Source organism: Protopterus annectens, chromosome 12.part0 (genome assembly GCF_019279795.1).
Source record: "Protopterus annectens isolate FY-2018-M chromosome 12.part0, PAN1.0, whole genome shotgun sequence".
Classification (NCBI taxonomy): domain Eukaryota; kingdom Metazoa; phylum Chordata; order Ceratodontiformes; family Protopteridae; genus Protopterus; species Protopterus annectens.
The window spans coordinates 207,421,666-207,442,321 of record NC_056746.1 but is presented as its reverse complement, the minus strand read 5'-3'; the positions used below and the strand labels follow the sequence as shown (position 1 = coordinate 207,442,321).

The 20,656-nt window shown below is 38.2% G+C and overlaps 1 protein-coding gene across 1 annotated transcript in view; it reads left to right on the top strand.

Moving 5' to 3' along the window:
• ABCA3 (ATP binding cassette subfamily A member 3) overlaps positions 1 to 20,656 on the top strand; it is a gene marked incomplete in the record, with an annotated part of 1,818,321 nt that overhangs the window by 766,016 nt on the left and 1,031,649 nt on the right. The window contains 1 exon segment of the mRNA XM_044089258.1: positions 8,689 to 8,899. Within this exon segment, the coding sequence (XP_043945193.1) occupies positions 8,689 to 8,899 (211 nt within the window).

Below are 20,656 nucleotides of genomic sequence, written 5' to 3'. Positions count from 1 at the left end.
GGGATGCAGGCTCCAGACTGTTCCAATGCGGTCATCCCTGCCTCCTACCAAGGCTTTAACACTGATTGCTTTCTTTCAATCCCTTCTTCCTCCGGCTTCATTTACAGCCAGGGAGTTTCTCAGGGTTCTGAGTTTCATGGCTTCCACCATTCCTGTGCTCCCGCTAGCCAAACTCCACAAGAGAAAGCTTCACTGGTTTCATAAGTCAGCCTGGCTTCAGCATTCTCACCCTCTAGAATTTCTGGTTCCTCTACTTCCTTGCCTTAAGCTGGAACTTCAGTGAAAGATTTGTCGGTTGTCCCTCAAACCAGGACTTCCTTTTCAACCTCCAGTCCCCGCTCAGGAACTCTCTACAGATGCCTTGGATGTGGGGTGGGGGCCTCTTTCAGTCCTCTGAAAGTGAAGGGCCCTTTGTTCTCTTTGACGAAAGAAAGACCACGTCAGTGTCAGAGATGAGAGTGCTTCTTCTCTCACTTCAGGCTTTTCACTCTCTTTTCATTCCAGGGCCTCTCAAGATTCTCAGACAGTGCCACAGTGATATGGTATGTCAACAAGCAAGGGGAACAAGATCTTATCTTCTATGCAGTTTAGCCTTTCAGGTTTGGGATTTGGCTACCCAGTATCAGGTTGACCCATCAGGCAGCTTACATTCCCTCAAATCAGATTGTAGTGGCAGATTCTTTGAGCAGGTCCATAACACCCCCACTAGTGGATACTTCATAGGGATGTGTTTCTGGACATTGTCCACTAGTGGGGTACTCCTCAAGTAGATCTCTTTGCCTCTCCTCTGAACAGACATCTTCCTCTTTTTTATGCCAGATTCCCATTCCATCTGGCCTGGAAGGTGGACACCCTCTCCTTTTCTTGGAAGGGGATGTTTCTTTATGCCTTTCTTCCCTTTCCTCTCATTCCAAAAGTCCTGTTCAAAAAAAAAAAGGATGCTCCGAAAAACTTGTTGGCAACTCCCTTTTGGCCCAGACAGCATTAAGTTCCCTCTTCTACATCTTACCAAAAGCAGTCATCAGAAGTTACCACACAGGGTGGACTTGCGCAAAACAAAGGATATCTCGTCCATCTCCACCTGTCCACTCTTCAGCTGAAATTGTGGGTGATGGTGTGTGTAGGGGATCAAACCCCTTTTTTTTCTGAGGACATGCTTTGGGTCCTGCAGGAGGCCAGGAAAACCACTACTAGAAAATATTACTTATCCAAATGAAAGATATTTTCTGTTTGGTGTATTTCTTGCAACCTGGATCCACTTACTATGGATGTTCCTTTGCTTCTCACTTATTTGTGTGAATTGCTCAATGCTGGTTTGGCATATTCTTCTGTTAAGGCCCCACCTATCAGCTATTTCTGCTTGTCTGCCTTTAACTCCCCCATTAGCCTCTACATTTATGGCCAAACTGTTTTTTAAAGGCATTCTTCTCATTAGGCCTCCCAGGAAGTATGTCCCTCCTTCCTGGGAAAATTGACTCTGGCTCCATTTGAGTCTGCTGCTTTAGCTTCCTCACAGCATTGTTCTTGGAAGACTGTTCTTTTGGCCCATACTTCTGCCAGATGGGTAACTGAGCTGCAAGCCCTGATGTCTGTTTCTTCTTTTTTACTTTTCCATAAAGACAATGTGTGCCTTTGTACTAATCCTTCTGTTTATTTGCCCACATTCCTTATCCACAGTTTGCCAGTGAAGATTTTGCACATCTTGGACTTGCATAGACAACTCAGATGTTATTTGGACAAGCTTTTTGTAAATCTGAAGAGCTTTTTGTTTAATTTCATCCTAGGTCTTTAGGTTTGGCTGTTTTCAAGCAAACCATTTCTTCTTGGGTATCTAAAGCCATTTTGTTTTGCTATTCTTTTCATGGGAAGAGCCTTCCTTCCTCTGTTAAGGCTCATTCTACTAGGGTGTGGCCTCTCTTGGTGCTTTTTTCAAGGGTTTGGATACTAATTCTGTTCTTGAGGCAGTTACCTGGATTTTTGTGCATACTTTTACCAAGCACTCTTAAGTTGGATGTGATTTCTAGGGCCAGATCTGGCTTTGCCAGAGCCATTCTCCATGGCTTCCTAAAAGGCTCTGCTGGTACTCCAACCTCCCAATCTTCTTCACGAGCTATTGCTGTGTCCGTATTGTAAAGAATACTGCAACCGTGATTTGGAAGGACATAGTACATTTGTGTAAAATCTTCCCATAACAGTATATGTTCTTCTCTTCATTGTTGCAGTATTTTCCCTCTCCCTCCTTTCCCTGGTCCTTTTTCCTTCTGGATGTGCTTGCTGCCTACTTGCATCATTGGACTGTCATTTTCTACTGCGGCTTTTTCAGTTCTGAGGATGGCACGTCCAGATGTCACCTTTATGCCCTACACTATGCAGAGGGAGCATACACATGACATACAGCATACCCATTACAACCTAAAGGCTTTGGTATACTGGCTGGACCTCAGGCTGCCCTTTGTTAGTGGGTCCCTGTTGCAAAGAATACTGGAGCCGTGAAGAGAAAGGCAGCTACTGTCATAAGATTTACAGCTGTACTTTCTAATTATAACTATAGTAAACGTTATGGGGTTATGGATGGCCCTCCGTACCTGGGAAAGATGTCAAGGCCCAGTTATCTGCACTTCTGTGTGTCCTTGGAAATACTACCTTTAGAGGTATTTTTATTGGGCCCCACTCCGCATGATGCGATTGGTACTCTGTCCTGTCAGTAGAGGAAGATGGAAGTGGTCTATTGCATATAAATGTGCACTTAACTGTAAAGACAGAGGTATAGGACTAGGTCTCTTTTCCTGTAAGACACACCCTCATTCCCTAGTCTCTTTAGTTTGGTTGGGAAGTTCTTTCAGAGTCCAGTTTTCTTCATGGGTTTTTTTTTTATTTCCTCTGCCTTAGTGAGGGCTTACAGGGATCTGGAGAGGAGTTTTGTGCACAAGGTTGTGGATAAGGGATAGGAGATTGGTAGCCTGGGAAAGTTTTAGGTTGCAAGCTGAGTCCTATGAGTAGAAAAAAGTGGACTTTATCCTACTGGTTTATGGTAGGTAAATATAGCTTCCAGTTTAACAGATAGCCAAGTCTTCAGTGATATTTTTTGTAATAATTTAATGTATTTTACTTGGTTAAAATAATCTATACTGATGGTGCAGTTAGGCTCATAAGGCTGTTATCCCACTGTACATAACCACTATTTTTTTTGTATTTTAACAGTATATATATCATGTTACTTGTTTCCTCAAAGATAAAGTGAGTGAGTTCCAACTGGTGCAACTGCAGTATTTTATTACTTACTGTAGATAAAGTAACTTTGGTGGCATGTTGAATCTGTACTTCATGTTTGTATTTCTTGTATAAACTCATCTCTGTCTTGCTGTATTTCTTTTTTCCTGGTGCTTAGGTCATATCTGAAAATTTAGGTTAATACGTGTTTATTATGCTAATGACCACTTGGGCCTTTATAAGCCTAGCCATGCAACACAAATTTGGATTTCTGTAGGGGGTGATTTACTGACTGTCTCTGTCAATAACAGACATAGGAGCCAGACTGGGGTACATTTCTGATTATCCATCAACTGGTCCAAGTTGAGATTAAATAAGGATAGGGAGAAACTTTGCTTCACATGCATGGGAATCCTGTTCCAGAGAATGAGAATTCTTGGAGAAACAGCTGTCTGACCAATGTGTCCTGTTTGTCACAAGCAAAATTTAGGTCTTTTAATCTAGTATTTCTGATGCTGTTTGTTTTGTGGATGTGCAAAAAGTTCATCAAAACAGGGTCCAGGGATGCCTTTTAAGCCAGGCAAAGATAATCTCTCACATATTTATATGATACTGAGTAAAGAGACAGAGCTTTGAGGCAGTCAGTGTAAGACATTGTGTTTACTCATTGTATTATTTTTGTAAGGAACATTTTTGAACATTCCAGTTGCTGCATATGTCTGGTCAAGTGCATACAGAAGGCGGCATTATACTCTATGATGGGTCTGATGAGGGCTGAGTACAGTGGTATGATGACCTCTCTGGACCTAGATGCCATGCCCTTGCTTATAAATTAAACAACGTACAAGGATTTTCTTACTACCTTGAACACATGTTGGTCGAAGGCTAGGTTGCAATCTACATGAGTTCCCAGATCCCTGACAAGTGAGTCAACTTTTAAGGGTGTTTTATTGATGATGATGTTACCCAGCATGGCAGACTTTCCAAAAGGTACTATAATGCATTTCTTGGTATTGACTTTTAAGTCATGGCTTTGGCACCAAGTGTTTGTCTGTATTAGACCTCCCTGAAGGTTGTTATTGTATTGGGGAGGGGGATTTAGTTACTGCTCCCAGTTTGCAATCATCTGTGAATTTGGTTAGAGGCCTTTGACATTGGCTTTGATATCCAGGAAGTAGATTTTGAAGAGGAGTAGGCCTAACACAGAGCCCTGGGGGACTCCACTGGTGATCGGCCTCTTCGTGGAGGAGACTTCACTGATTCTAACCTCCTGGGTCCTTTCAGTGTGCCAGCTAACTATACAGCGTGTTATAAAGGGGTTTATGCCTAGTTTCCTAAGTTTGTTGATAATGCCTAAGTTGGGGTATTGTATCAAATGCCTTAGCTAGATCTAGGTAGGCTGTATGCAGTGTTTTCCTCTTGTCCATTGCTTTAGTGACCTTTTCAAAGAAGTCCACCAGATTCAATAAGCATGACCTTCCTTTAATAAAGCCAAACTGGGATGGCTCCGGTGTCTGGAGGTCTAGTATGTCCTTGTTAATGATTTCCCTGATTACTCTTATTTGCAAATCCATGGAAAGAATTGTCGGACTAATGCTCTGCTGTTTCCAGGATCTGTTGAAAGCTCTACCTTATAAAGGGTGATGACCATCTCAGTCCTCTATTCAGGTGGTACAATGCCTGATTTAAGACTGTAGTTGAATAATGACTTTGGGGGTCCTGATAAGTGGTATTTTAGACTATTCAGGAGGCATTGTGGCATGTTATCAGGGCCCATTGAGGCCATGTTCTTGGCTTTAATGTGTGTAGCCAATGCATGCTCCCTAGTTATAGTTGTAGGGGTTATATTTGAGGGTATTTTGGGGGGAATAGTTGGGGATGAGAGGGGGTGAAGTTAGACCTGAATTTGTCCACTAACAGGTTCACTATATCACCAGGTTTCAGTGAATGTGGCCCATTAACCACAAGTTCAGCATATTGCTATGTGCTGCCCTTGAGGTTTCTGACTTAGCTGTAGAAGTCCTTATGGTCATTTTTCACTTGGGAGGCTATCTTCATCGCAAAGTTAGCTTTGCTTGAACTAATTAGCCCTCTTAGTTGCCTGTTTACTTTGGTGATCACGTCTTTATCTTTATGGGAATTACCAGTACTGATTTTTGCCCTTTTTATTTCCCTTTTGTTGTATATCCTGTTTAATATGAGATGCCACCGGGAAGGTGGTTTCTAGAGCTAGTCCTGGGCTTGCTTCTGGTAGGTACAGCAGCCTCTATGTAGCCATTGACATGGTTGTACAGAGTTTCTGAGAGCAATTTGGTGTAGGCTGCTGTGTTCTTAGGGTTTGGAGGGGCATTGAATTTTGACAAACCATCACAGGTAATTTGCCTTGGAATAGCGCTTTACTGCTTTAACGGGGTTACGGAATTGGTTTTAATTTCGAAGGAGACCACTTTATGGTCAGACCTTACTAAAGAGGATGAGATATGACAGGTGAGGTTGCAGAGGTTATCCCATATTTGTGAGTACAAAGTCCAGTATGTTGGAGCCTCTACTGGGTGTATTAACTATTTTGTCAAGGATGTTTGTATTTCCAAAGTCCAGGAATCTCTCTCCCTGTAGATTTGAGGCCATGTGGGATTCCCAGTCTATAGAGGGTTAGTTAAGGTCTCCCTTAAATAAGGTGTTAGGTCGGACAAGTTTCTCCAGTAGGCCCAAGTATGCATTGTGGGCTTCTTGGAACATAGAGGGTGACTTGTAGCTACCAAGGATATGGTATGGGATTTTGTATTTGGTGATCTGCACGTGGAGGCATTCCAGGACATCATTCTGTTTGACCACCCTAGAGGTATGCTTGTTATTGATGTATATTGAGACACCTCCCCCTGTAGCCCTTGTCTCCACAGCTACTCATCTAAAAGCGTCAAAATTACTGAAGCCTTGTATTACTGGAATACTCACTGCTGCTTTCAACCATGTCTCAATAACTGTACAGATGTCTATATTCTTGATTGTGAAGAAGGCTTGGAGAGAGTATAGTTTATTTAGGCTCCTGGCATTGAGCAGTAACAACTTGAGTTGATTTTGCTATGTCAGTAAGTTTGTCAATTAGGTATTGCCTAAAAAGGTGTTATGGGATGGATAAAGTTTTAGCCAGTATTCGAAAACCTAGAGAAGAAAGGTGCTGACTATCTTGGAAAAGCAACATGGTTTGTTCACATGCCCCCCAAAGCTGACAAGTATTGGATCCCCTTAGAATGACACCAGAAAGACGGCCAGTTGTTGAAATCAATCATGTTTTGCTCATATTGTGGCATCATACCCTGTCATGGTAATGTACTGCTCAATGCTAGGCTCATACCAACCTGAAGCACATAGTCTGAAAGCACCATAATATCTGTCTTCATATAGTCCAGGGAGGTATGTCTCAGGTCACTTACACCTACATGAACCATGATGGAATCATACTGATACCTGTGGTGTAATGACTTTAGTGCCTGAGTGTTTATTGGATCCTGGATCTAGATAAGAAACTGTTATCTTCTCCTTGTTCAGCCTCATTAGAGGGGCATCAGTATATCTTACAGTAAAGTTCCCCTATGACTGGAGTCCTGGAAAATGTTTGCTTGCCCTTGTGGCTTATTGGGTCTCTATTGAAAATGACAGTATGTGTGGAGTTAAAGGTGCTGTTTTTTCTGAGTGCCTTTGGTCTTGCTGAGACATAGCTTTGACTACAGGTAGTGCGCAATTTTTTTGTTTAGAAAGATTGCTTCAAAGAGACTAACATATGCTGAAGCAATATGTGTTGTGTGCTGTGTGAGGTGGTTGCGCTATGTGTGGATTCAACAAGCTGATGTGCACTTGTATGCGAGAGTTTAGCCTCTAGTGTCATTGTGTTTATACACCTCTCGCATACTGTGCCTCTTCTGTAAGGATTTAGTGGTTGTCAGTAAATGTGAAGCAATTACTGAATTGTCTCAAGATGCCCATATCTACCAACCTGGCTACAGAAAAGTTAAAAAATTGCATAGCCATACTGTCCAGTCCTTTGATGGGTAAGATACAAGGGGTGGTGTATATAGAGGGTTAGTTGGGGCTTGTTAGAAGGCTATTAAGGAGGCTTTGTTGGTGCAGACTAATAAGTGTGCTTTATTAGGGCAAATTATGCTAAACAGTACTAAATTCTACTAACTTTAATGTTTACATAATGAATCTGTAGATATTGCAACTCTGTGCCCAGCTAGCTGCTCTAAGCTTGTCAGCACACAACATGTTTGTGCTGCATTGCTGCTTTACATATTACAGTTTTATTGACCGTTCTAATGGGAACATTTGCTTTCAAGGTATTTGCTGCTGTACACAACACTGGTAACCCATGCACATGTGCAAAATTTATAGCAGCACAGAAAAAAAAACTAAATAATGAGACCTATGGTCAATAAAAATGACTACACTACTAGTTCTTTTCTGTATTTCTCAACTCGGATAGACAAGGCAAACACCTCCTGCTACAAGAAAAATAAACCTAGTCCTCCTGATGTAGAAAAAAACAATAGGACAGACCCACAAACCACTTAAACAACTGGCTGGAAATCCCTTGCTGAAGGCAATTTCAAGGCAGTCGTTTACAGTAGAAACAGTGAGAGGAAGAACAATTTTTTTTGTTTTACAAAAAAGTTCAGTGAAATGCATCACTTAATTACTTAAGTGCAATTTAGCAGCCAAAGGTACTTAACTTGGCCTGGATGGCACTGGTTGAGAGTAAAACAGTTTTGGAATGCAGGCTAGGGCTCCAAGCTTTGCTGAGCTCCAGGAAAATGAGCAAGAGGCAGCATGTAGTAAAGGAGGTTTACTCGAGAAAAGTTGAAACTGCCCTGTGTGAGGACATTTTCAACTTTTCTCTTGAGCAAACCTCCTTTACTGACTTTTAGATTGTTCCACTTTCTTGGTTATCATACTTTACTACTTCTGTCATATTTTAGACAGCAACTAAGGTTTACCCCGGGTATCACTTCTGTGTCACTGTTAGACAGTGGCACAGTATACTAACCTCGAAAAAGGGCATAGCAAAATTCATTTAAAATGGGTGGCGAAAGCCAAACACACTCCGGCTAGGCTTATAAATGCCCTAGGGCAGATAGCCTAGTATGAACCTATGAACTCTTTTTCTATAGTGTAGTAAGCCTTTTAATTAACTATTTTATTATAGCTGTAACATTTGCTAGTCCAGTGATGAGATCTGCTCCTGTTTCTCTTTGCTTTTCTGTGAGAACACGTTATTTTTTTAATGTCTGTCATAAGAATAAGATGTTCTATCATACATTTGGCTTTATTTGTCAGTAGAATACACACTACTAACATTTAAATTGGCATCATACATCATCACGTGCTAGAAAAAGGGTTTCAAATGTTTTTATATTTTTGTAGGTTAAAATCTCAAATAGTTAATTGTAAATTAAGAAGGGTTTTTAACTGTCTACATAGGTTGTGATGCTGGATGAACCAACATCAGGCATGGACCCAGCAGCCAGGAGGGCCACCTGGGATCTACTTCAGCAGCAGAAAGCAGGTCGTACAATCCTACTAACCACTCACTTCATGGATGAAGCTGATCTTCTTGGGGATCGCATAGCCATCATGGCCAATGGAGAGCTACAGTGCTGTGGATCTTCTCTGTTCCTGAAAGGCAAATATGGTAAGTAGAAGTGATGCATGTGTCTTTCCATATTAGGTATTTCCATACTGTATGAAGTACTACCTCCTGACCTGCTCTAGAAATACATGATTACTGTTTAACTGCTGTAAACTGGTTCAGTCCAATGAGTCCTTTTATGCCTACTCAGAATCGGCATTAAATAAGTAACATTTTAAGTAGTATATAGTCTTAAATAACAGTGTTTTAAGTAATCATTATTGCTCCTAATGATGATTAATTTTTTTTTCATTGCCTATCTCAGAACTTTTTGGATTAAAGTTTAACCATAGTTAAGAGGAGGAAGCTTGGAAGGGAAAGGTAAGGAAGAGGAAGAAGGAGCCCCAGTCAGGCAGTTCAAGCCACTGTAACTAAATAATATTTCAGTTGACATATACTAGTAACTTATACTATACAATGTAAGTAAGGTAACATTTGAAAAAAAAGTCTGCAAAATTAGTTTATAGTTAGTAACCTGCTCAGTCAACTGAATTTCTACACTTTAATTTTTCACACATTAAGAAATTAATTCTTAAATTTTTGTATTTGATCTGTTGTCTGCATCATATTCTGAAATATCTTACAGTACAGATAATTTAGGATAATAGTCAAATTTTCCAACTGGTCTTATTAGAAAAGTATGACTTTTTTCCAGCATTATACATTTCACTAAACAAAGTTAGTCATTCTGTTTTTTTCCCTGCTTTTTTTGTGCTCCAATATCTTAGAACATCAAAGGCAAATTGAGCCATGAAGAAATTCTCGTGTATAAAAAAGCTGTACACAAGGAAATCCTTGAAAATGTAACCTAAAAAGAATATGTAGCTTTAAATATATCAGTGCCAAGCTACAGGGATTTGCATATCTTATAGTATAAATTATATCTAGAAGGCAGCATGTACGAATGTTTCATGGAAACTGGAAACTTATCCAAGGCATCTGTGCTTGCTAAACATTCTGGCAGATGTTCATGTGTTTAAATTTGCCAGAGTGGAAAGTATTTAATGGGCTGACAAAATATTTGCAGAAATGAAGAAATGTATCTGTTTTCAGTACTTTGTTTTTGGAAATACTGAAGAATAATTTGCACTGGAAAGATGTCTCAGCTTCTACCACTAGGAATTATTTGATGCAAGGCAGCTTAGAATAACGGGAAGCATTGGATTCAGAAAAATTCAGTTCCTCTCAAGATGTCTGAAAACGTACACACACTGTACTACATATCTATATATTACTGTGGAAGAAGCTATAAATATATTTAAGTTTTTAATTTTTCTAAAGGGAATTAAAATAAAATAGAATAAAATTTAAGTAGCAGTTCAAGAATTATTGTAAATTTTGGAAGAACTTTCCACTTTTTCACCATCTGTTCTCTACAAGGGGTACAAGGTCATACAGAGACTAAAGATGTGTGTTACTCAGCTAAAAATACAGCCAGTGGTTGATGGATCTGCCTCTGTCTCTGTAAAAGCTTGTGGCAATCCAGAACTCCTGAGCTTCTTCCTTACCCACAGTGCATCCTCCCCATTACCCAGTGGCGGCTGGTGACTTCAAATCAAAGGGGTGCTGCAGGAGACAGCTGAACGGGTGGGGCCAATGGGAAGGGGTGTGGTCAACCAAAGGGGTGGAGCTATGGTGCAGTGGGTCAATGTTGGATATGCTTACTAATTTACATGAAATAAATGCTCAGTCACTATGGCACATGCTGAATACGCTACACAGCACACATTGTTACATGTATATACAGGTTGGTTTGAAGACTTACCTCTGTGGTATGCTGCAAACAGTACTTCATACTCTGTGCATCTGATGAGAAACTGTGGTCTGGTCTGGAACACATCAGGTCATACTGGATTTATTTTTCCCCCCTTTTTCATGGAGGCTCAAAAGGGACAGTTTAAAGTTTCCCAAGCAAACACTATTCACGTGACCCCACCTGGTTCCAAATAAGTGCTTGTAGTCTTCTCTTTCGGCTGTTCCCGTTAGGGGCTGCCACAGCGGATAATCTGTTTCCATTTCTTCCTGTCCTCTGCATCTTGCTATGTCACACCATCCACCTGCATGTCTTCTCTCACCACATCCATAAACCTTGTCTGAGGCCTTCCTCTTTTCTTCTTCCCTGGCAGCTCCATCCTTAACATCCTTTTCCCAATTTACCCAGCATCCCTTCTCAGCACATGTCCAAATCAACACAATCTTGCCTTTGGGCATGCCTTCCCCCTCTTCTCCTTCGGCCAACAGTAGCCCAGTTTCCTCCAGCACCCTGTTGACTAACAGTACTGGTGGCGGTCATTGTTAACCCAGGCCCCAACCAATCTGGTATGGAAATCTGTATTGTCCGCATATGTCATTTGGCAGAGGTTACACTGGATGCCCTTCCTGATGTAACCCTCCCCATTTATCCAGGCTTGGGACTGGCACGAAACCGGCTTGTGCATCCCCAGTGGCTGGGTTACATAAGTGCTTGTAGTATAGTACCAAATAAGAGCCTCTGTTGTGTTCCTCTGGGTATTTCTCAGGTTTGTTACTTATAAACCAAGTCCATTCATTTGTCTTTATTTTGTGCAAACAAATCAATAACTCTCTGGTTGAAGTTAGTTATACTTCGTGTTAACTCCTTTCCTATAGAAATCATAGCCAATGCATTCAATCTTTCTTGCCCCATTGTACTACAAAGAAACGTTTTAATTCTTTTCAATGTTGAGAAACACCTTTCTGCCTCAGCTGGTGTGGTGGCTATAATTAACAACACATTGTAAATCTCTGAAAACACACTGGTTAATGAGTTTGTCAACCAAGAATTTTAACATCTGGACTGCACTGCCAGTTGCTGCAAAGTCTTCACGTTGATACACCACTCCAAGTTCTGTTCTAAGTTGTCCCCTCAACAGGAATGGATAGTTGTCTGTTGTTGCTGTGAATAGATTTTCTGGAAACTCTCATGTATGTTGAAAACTTTTCAGGCGGAAGTAGTTGAGAAGCTGGAAGGTGGCCAGTTTGTTGAAATCGTGGTGTTGCCTGGAACTTTTGACATCGCACACTTCCTTTGCAGCAATTGACAATGTCTCATACTGTGGTCGGGAAGCTGGTGGCCCTCGTCTATGTCTTGACAGGATGTTCTCTGTCTGTAGATATGTTCTGCAATACCATAGATACCTGATCTGACACCGTCAATTTCATTAAAAAATGTATGCACATCCTTTTCAACAGCGGTTGCATCTGTGGTACAACACTGAAGTTGTCTGTAAAGAAGGTCAACATGGGGCATTATACGAAGGAAAACAGCAAGCCAAAATTTAAATTCATCATCTTCAACTGTTCGCAGTAGTCCATTTGCTTCCTGTACAGTTGCTGCAGCAGATGTAGGACACTTGTACAAATAAGGCCCTCCAACAGCAACTCCAAGTTCTCGTACACTGCATTTACAGAATGGATGTTAAATTTCCACCATGTTCCTGATACTCTTGGCATGCGTCATGGTTCTATACTATCCAGAGCAGCTTGTCTTTGAACTGAACGAGAGAAAAAGGCTGGAATTCCAGCAAGTGTTAAAAAAAATGTCCTTGTATTCTGTTGTGTGGCTCTTTGTATTACCAGATTAAGTTGGTGGGCATAGCAATGTGCATAATAGGCATATTTCAACTCCTCTCTCATGGCCTCAATCCCATGCTGAACACCACTCATAACAGATGCGCCATCATAACTCTGAGCAATCACTTTTTCATGCTGGTCTCCCACTACTTCCTTCAACTGTTGTCTTGTCACACCAGCAATATGCTCTGCTGTCTGTCCAGGTGGTATAAAGTACCCCAAAAACGTTCCAACACCTGTCCATTGACAACGTAATGGGACATAATGGCAATTTGCCATAGCCCAGTAACATCAGTGGTTTCATCTGCAATTACTGCTACAGATTTTGCAGTACGAATCTCCTTTTTTATTTCTTCTCTGTATATTGTTAGCATGCAGTCCAGGAGTTCATTTTGAATGGTTTTTGATGTTCCTTTAAAAACTTTTGAAGTTCTCAAGTGTTCAGCCAACTTCTGCTCAATCTTGCAGGTGAAGTCTATCAGTCTCTGGAACATTCCTGCACTCAGTGACTCTTCAGACTCATCGTGGCCTCTTAAAGCAACTTCTTCTTCAGCACACAGCTTATTGCAGTCTATTATAAGTGATAGAACATGATGGTTTTCTTCCACTTTCTTGTGTCTTTCCACTGATAACTGGTATCCACTACTTAACTGAGACCTGATATCCACAGTTCCCAACACTGCTAGACTCCTTTGGTTGTCAAAATGTTTTGCAGACTGTTCATGCTTTCTGGACTTTTCTTCTGTTCTCTTCAGGTCATTCATACCCTTTGATGTCCATGCATCCTCTCCACCAAACAATAAACATGGGAAGCAGTACAAGCTGTTTGTTTCCTCACAACCACAGATCCAGGTGTGTTTGTCATACACTGACTTGCTGAAGCTGCTTGTGTATGTTCTTGACCTACTTGTACCTTGAGACTCCATCTTCAGATTGTGTGTGGGTCTTCCAGTCCTCTTGATTCTTAACTTTTCATCCAAAGTCAGATCTCTAAAATTAATAGATTTCAGATAGATCACTGCAACACTCTGCTCGCTCATTCTGGTTATCATGGTTGTAACTCTGAAAACAAATAAAACAGGGGCAGTCATTTCATTGCCCACCACTACAGTTTCTGCTTTGATCCTTCCAGCATTAAAATACGTCTGCTGCACAGAGACAATAGTCGTAACCTGTATGCATATTGCTTACTCCCTCAGACATCCTTGCCTGGAATAAAATAAAAATATTAATGGCTGGGCTGCATTAATTGAGTCTGTTGCACAGCAACGGTAGTTGCAGGCTTGCACCACAGCTGACTTTACCCAAATAAACTGTTATCTTGCAAAGCCATAATTATGACAGTAAACAAGGCCAGTCACTTCAATGACTTCGCAAACACCCCCCATTACCTAAGTAAAGTAGCTGCTTTTTACCTGTCAGAATTAAAGTACAAATAGTAGTAACAGGTGCATTGCATACTTTCATTTTGTTGACAGAAGCACTAACACATCTTGTGTGTGCCAGCCAAATACACATTTCATTTTATGTATTTTACTTTTAAACATTCAGTGTAGACAATGAGCAGATATGAAACATACATGAACTACCTTGCTTTATTGTACATTCATCTTAAAGTACAGACTTTAAAAGTATTATAGTTTTGCAAAGCTAGACTTAACAGTAAACATCAGGGCCATGTGCTCCAGTCACACACCATCCCAATCTGTACTGACAACCCAACAGTATATGACTTGATCTTGTCAGGTTAAAGGCAAAAAAAAAAAAAAAAAAAAAAAAAAAGACACTGTCATGAGGGTAAGTATACCGCCCCCCCAAGATAAGTCATACTCAGATTTTAGAGCTTCTCAACCTTACTTCAGTGAAATGTACATATACTCTTGCAAAGCAAGACAGAACTGCAACTATTCACACATAGGTATTGCCCCCATTCCATCTCGCTGCCTACCCAGAGAAACTGTTTTCAGCCTACAATGTTTAAATAAAATAAATCTTCATGGTTACATTATTGCATTTCTTTTCACATCACATTAGCCAAGAACTTGCATATGATCTTACTTCAATTGGTGGTGGTGGTGTGTGTGAGACAGTGGGGGTGCGGGAGTGGGGGAGTGCAAACATGTAGTGTTTAATGCTATTATTTTCTGTGGATGTAAACTATAAGCTATTATTTCAGAGACCTATTCCTGCCACAAAAATGATACAAAATGCTCCAACAGATATCCTGACCTCCAGAAAGACACCTAAATGGCCAAAATACCATCATACTGTAACCATCGTCATAGTCAAACATTCTCAAATGCAGTAATTTCCTTATTTCTATGCACAAAATATTTTAAGCAATTGTGTAAATTTTCCAGAAAAGGAGGATGCATATGTAGCAGAACCAAAAAGATTAAGCAAATCTAACTTAGAGTACTAGTCCCGGACCAGTAAACATAACAAAAATGATATTCCAGGCATTCCATTTTACATGTACTGATTCTTTTTTTTTTTTCTTCCCCAAAATCTCTATTTCAATTTTATTTTTTTCCAAATAATAACAGTACAATAACTCAAAAACACAAATAAAACCATACAAATACATACCTAAAGAAAAGACAACAATCTCGTTTCGAGAAAATTATACATATATATATATAGTTATACAATATATACAGTAGAAGTCACTACATCGTCAAGTAGAGTATGAGAATTCTTATGTTCATTTGGTCTCATAAGGGATAGTGGAATGGGGATAGTCTATATAGAAAGTAAAGATAGAAATTCAATCATTTATTGTATGGTTAGGGAAAATATCTAGATACACATATACTAAGAGAAGGGGAAGATGCAAGAAAACTGGTTATACTACATTAATTTCTTATTAAAAGGTTAGCTTTTCATGTCAATTTGTGGGTAAATTTTATTTGTCAAGAATTGTATCTAGTAAGTAACCCCAATATTTTTGGTAATATCGTTTGTTTTGTTTTTTTTTGAATAAACTAATTTGTGAGATGAGATATATTTGATAGCAAGATTGCTAAAATTTTCCTGTGTAATTGGTGACATGACATGACATTCCAATTCTTTGTAATAAAGAATTTAATAAGGGCACACCATAATAGACATATTTTAATATTTTTAGAAGTTGATTGTTAATGTGCAATATAGCTGTCTCCCATGTAAGGGTTGATTTTTTCATATCCCATCTTCTCTAACCTTACTTTCAAGGAACGCCATAAATTGTGTATCTTAGTACAGTTTCACATGATATGGAAAATATCAGCTGTTTGATCCGGACAATGGGGACATATAGGCGAAAAGTTAGGATTGAATTTATTTAATTTAGATAAGGTATAATATAGATTATTTACCATAATTTGTGTATATAACATCTTCTTGAAAGAAATGAATTTGATTGTATTTTCAGTGGCTAGTTTCTTATTTTCTTCAGTCAGTGATTGATTTTTCGTTTGCCAATAGTTTGAAAATAATAAAGAATTCTGATGTTTTGTGCTCATTACAATTTTATAAATCCTAGAAATTGTTTTCCCTTTAATCGCAGGATTTTCAAGTATTAATTTAACTAAATTTATGTTCTGCAAGTCGGTGTGTATTTGTGAGAATTTAGCATTTATAAAATGGTGAAGATGGTTAAGGATAATACTATATTTCTTGGGAAGTTTGAGTTCAATTCTCATTTGCCCCATGTTAGTCTTTCCATTGGTATATATCCCATATTGTGTAGTCTTTTATCAGGGGGTAGTTTGTTAGATTTACGGGTTTATTATTTATTAGTAGATTAGGATTTAGGTGTAACGGTTGTATAAGGGCAAAGGCGTCAGATAATTGCATGATTTAAATAGTTTTTGTGTTGTAAGAATCATGTTTTTAATTAGTGGGTGTAGATTCTCCGTGTATATGCTAGCCCGGTTTAAATTCAAGAATGGTAGAGATTTGATATTATAGCCAAGGGATTTCAACTGTTCATACCATATTTTGGTCCACTGGGGTGCTCGAGTATTTATATATGAGTCATAGTTTATTATTTGTATTAGTCTGTAGACAGTAATTATACTATAGTAAAGCTTAAAGTCAGGCAACCTCAATCCCCCCTTATCTTTGGCGAGTACAAGTTTTCCATATTTAATTCTGGTAGATTTGGGATACCATAAGAATCTTGATATAGCTTTTTCCATGGCAAGGAAGAAGTTTTGGGGAATATTTGAAAAAGTAGCATTTAATTGAAAGAGTATTCTTGGTAGAAAATTAATCTTGACAACACTAGCTTTTGACAGTAGAGACATATTGATGTTCTTCCGTCTATCAATATCGTTTTTGAATACTAGTCCATGTACTTAGTAGGTTATTGTTTATAATATCTTTGAAGTCCGAAGTAAATAGTATTCCTAGATATTTTATCTGATAGTTTATTTTGATCTCACTCATGGGGAAGTACAATTCTTTCTGACCTATAGGATTGAGGGGAAATGTGTGACTTGTTTAAATTTAAGTTATAGTTTGAAACTACCAAGAACTCATCAATAGCTTTAAGTATTTTTGGGAGGTCAGTAGTGGGGAGTTGGAAGTATATATTGAAGTCATCGGCAAAGGCCGAGTATATAAGATTTGTATTGTGGGTTTTGTGAAATAAACAGAAGGAGGGGTTCTAGATAGAGATTAAATAGGTATGGCAAAAGAGGACATCCTTGTCTTGTACCACTGGATAAGAGTATAGGGTTAGTTATAAGTTTGTTTACCTGTATAGTGGTAGAAGCTTTCTGATACAGAACCTGGATCATTTTAATGAATTCTTGAGGAAAACCATATAAAGGCAGTATATTAAAGAGAAAGTGTAAGTTTACTCTATCAAAAGCTTTGGTTGCATCTACTGTAAGGGCATATCTGGGGCATTTATCACTGTTAAGTAGTCTTACAATGGTATCTAAGAGGAGGGTATTGTCACTTGTTTGTCTGTTTGTCATAAAGCCCATTTGTTGGGAAATAATAGAGGGGAGTATATTCTTAAGTTTATTTGCTGTAACATGGGCTAATATCTTACGATTAGTGTTTATGAGGGCTATTGGTCTATAATTTGCTGGATCTGTTGGGTCAGAATGCGGTTTAAGAATCAACACTGTCTTGGAGTTATTTAAGTATTTGTCTGTTATACCATATTGTATTATATAGTTGAAAACTTTTAATAACACTTTGGAGATAGGTTCCATGAATAACGTATAAAAATCAGATGTGTATCCATCAGGCCCAGGGGATTTACCTAGTTTTAGTTTGTTTATTGCAACTTTTATCTCTTTTAATTGTAATGGTGATTTTAAGAGTTTCCTTTGATCTTCTGTAATTTGTGAAAAGTGTATATTATGTATAAAATCCTCAAATCTGTCTGTAGATGGTGATAAGGGTATATTGTATAATTTCTTATAAATATCTTCAAAAGCGTCCACTATATCTTGGTCTTTATATTTCACGTGTCCTTCATATTTTATTTCTTCGATCCTAGGAGGTCCACTTTTTATGTTAATTAGTCTAGCTAGGAATTTTGATGGTGTTTGAGCCCATTCTGAATATTGATATATTGACCTTAATTCTAAGGAGATATTTTCTAAATAGTGTTTGTGTAATTGTTTTTACCTATCAATTATTTTTTCCTCAAGTTCTTTAGAATATTTTTCCTGAAGTTCTAGTTCAGCAGTGTTTATTTGATACTCTAGTTCATTCTTAAGATTGTTATATATTTTTTTTGAGCCATGCAGATTTTTGAATAATAATACCCCCGATGACCGCCTTGGTAGCCGCGCATTGTATGTCATATGGAATTTGAGTGGATATAAAATCATTTTGGAGTTGGGCTAGGACATTCTGAATTTCTTATGTTTCTTGGTTTTGTATAATTTTAGGATTTAACGTCCAGGTATTGAGATAGGAAATATTTTGTTTATGGGCTTGAAAGTTTATTAAAAGTCTAATTTTGGAATGCTCTGAAAGAGTTCTAGGTGATGCAGCATAATTTAATTTGTTAGAAAGGAAAGCAAGGGAAATTAGAAAAGCATCTGTCTTGGACCAAATTTTATGAGTGACTGAAAAGAAAGTGAATCTTGATATTGTTTTATCATATTGAAATTTAACATAAGGGTCAACTAGTTACACATGTATTTTGTAATTCTTCAAGTGCTATAGTGGTAGATTGGGACTGTCTGTTTTTATTATGCAATCTATCCTTATCTAGATTTAGTAAAGCATTCCAGTCCCCACCTACAATAAACAGATGATTTGGGTATTTGGCTAATATATTAAAGATTTCATAAGTGAAGAGCTGTTGATTTGAGCAGGGGGCTATATATATATTAATGGTTTGTTCAAAGTATGATATTCAGTAGTAAATAATACCAATCTTCCCTTTGAATCAGCTTCATAGGAAGTAATCTCTCCTTGGAAGAATTTATTTACTATAATGGCCACTCCCCTGGACAAAGAAGTATAATTTGCAGCAACTATTGTTTTAACCCATTTTCATTTCCTTTCCCTAACCCAAAGTTGGTCATCTAAGTGAGTTTCTTGCAAGAAAGTTGCATCAGCCTTAGTTTGGTATGTGAGGCGCATGATTAAATTTCTTTTATTTTTATCTACCATCCCTTTAACATTCCAAGAGTCTATGGTTATCATTTTTTATTAATATTGTTGAAGTTTCTCATTAGTTGATACTCAAAAGTACAGTTATAAACTTTGTCTGTTAGTGTATTTATCTTAAGAATAAATGTTGTGACCTCTATACTCCTAAACTCTAAATAGGTGCCTAACCACCCATCCCTCTGTATTAGTAAATGTGTATGAGTTAAACTAAAAGAGACTATTATTTTTAGCAACAAGGAGTAAATATTTATCAGAGGGATGTCAATAATACCCATACTGTTCCAAATGCGAACAGTCATCAGCTAACAGACTGTGCCCATCCCGCTCCTTTTATTTATGTACTGCATATTCATTGTCATACTTCTTAAAATATTGTTAATTGTACCCTTAGATATTATATAGAGAGAAAGAGAAAAGTAGCTTTTATAAAAGGTTTTGTAGTAACAGCAACATATTATAATTCTTAACATTTCAAGAGTTATTAAAGAGTTTACAAAACAATGTTTTCAAAAAACAAGTACAATATATGAACATTTAAAGAAGGCAGCACTTTAAAATTCAGCAACATTGAGTTATTCTTGCTAACAGCAACTAACTGTGGTTCTTTAAAATGTATTGGAAACTTCATTTAACACTGCACTGGTAAAAGCCATACAAGCACATCACTGTGAACTCGTATATTATTAATTAACCAGTGCTATCTACTGGAAAAACAGGGGGAAAAAATGTTTTTGTACCTTGCTCATAGACACATTTAAAAGTAACTCAATGGTTATGCCAGTAGAATAATGATTATACATTTTAAACATTTAAAGAAGGCAGCACTTTAAAATTCAACAACATTTGCCGTATTCTTGCTAACAACAACTAACTGTGGTTCTTTAAAATGTATGGAAACTTCATTGAACACTGCACTGGCAAAAGCCATATAAGCACATCATTGTGAACTCTTATATTAATAATTAACCAATGCCATCTACTGGACAGAGAGAAAAAAAGAGAAAATGTTTTTGTACCTTGCTCATAGACACATTTAAAGTAACTCAGTGGTTATGCCAGTAGAATAATGATTATACATTTTAAACAGCAGCACTTTAAAATTCAGCAACATTTGCATTATTTTTGCTATCAACAACTAACTGTGGTTCTTTAAAATGTGTTGGAAACTTCATTTAACACTGCACTGGCTGATTCTGAAGTACCACAGATACTGATTTAACAACACAGTGTATGTGTACGCTGCCTGCTTACTTTTAGATTATTCTAATGTAAGCCCAAGCATTCTACCTTAACCAAAAATGTTAATCTTATCTTTTTCATTTTCTTATAATTATAGGTGCTCACAGACAATACTGCCAAAAAATGGTACTGCAGTGGTCGTGCTAATGACACCCCCCGAAATATGTTATTACACTCGGACCTCTTTCTTGTTCTTGGAAAAATGTTAGAGTACAACAAATGAGAAACATATAAACACTGTTTTACTACTAATACAAGTGTATATTTCTTTTAAATACATATACATACATATTACACACA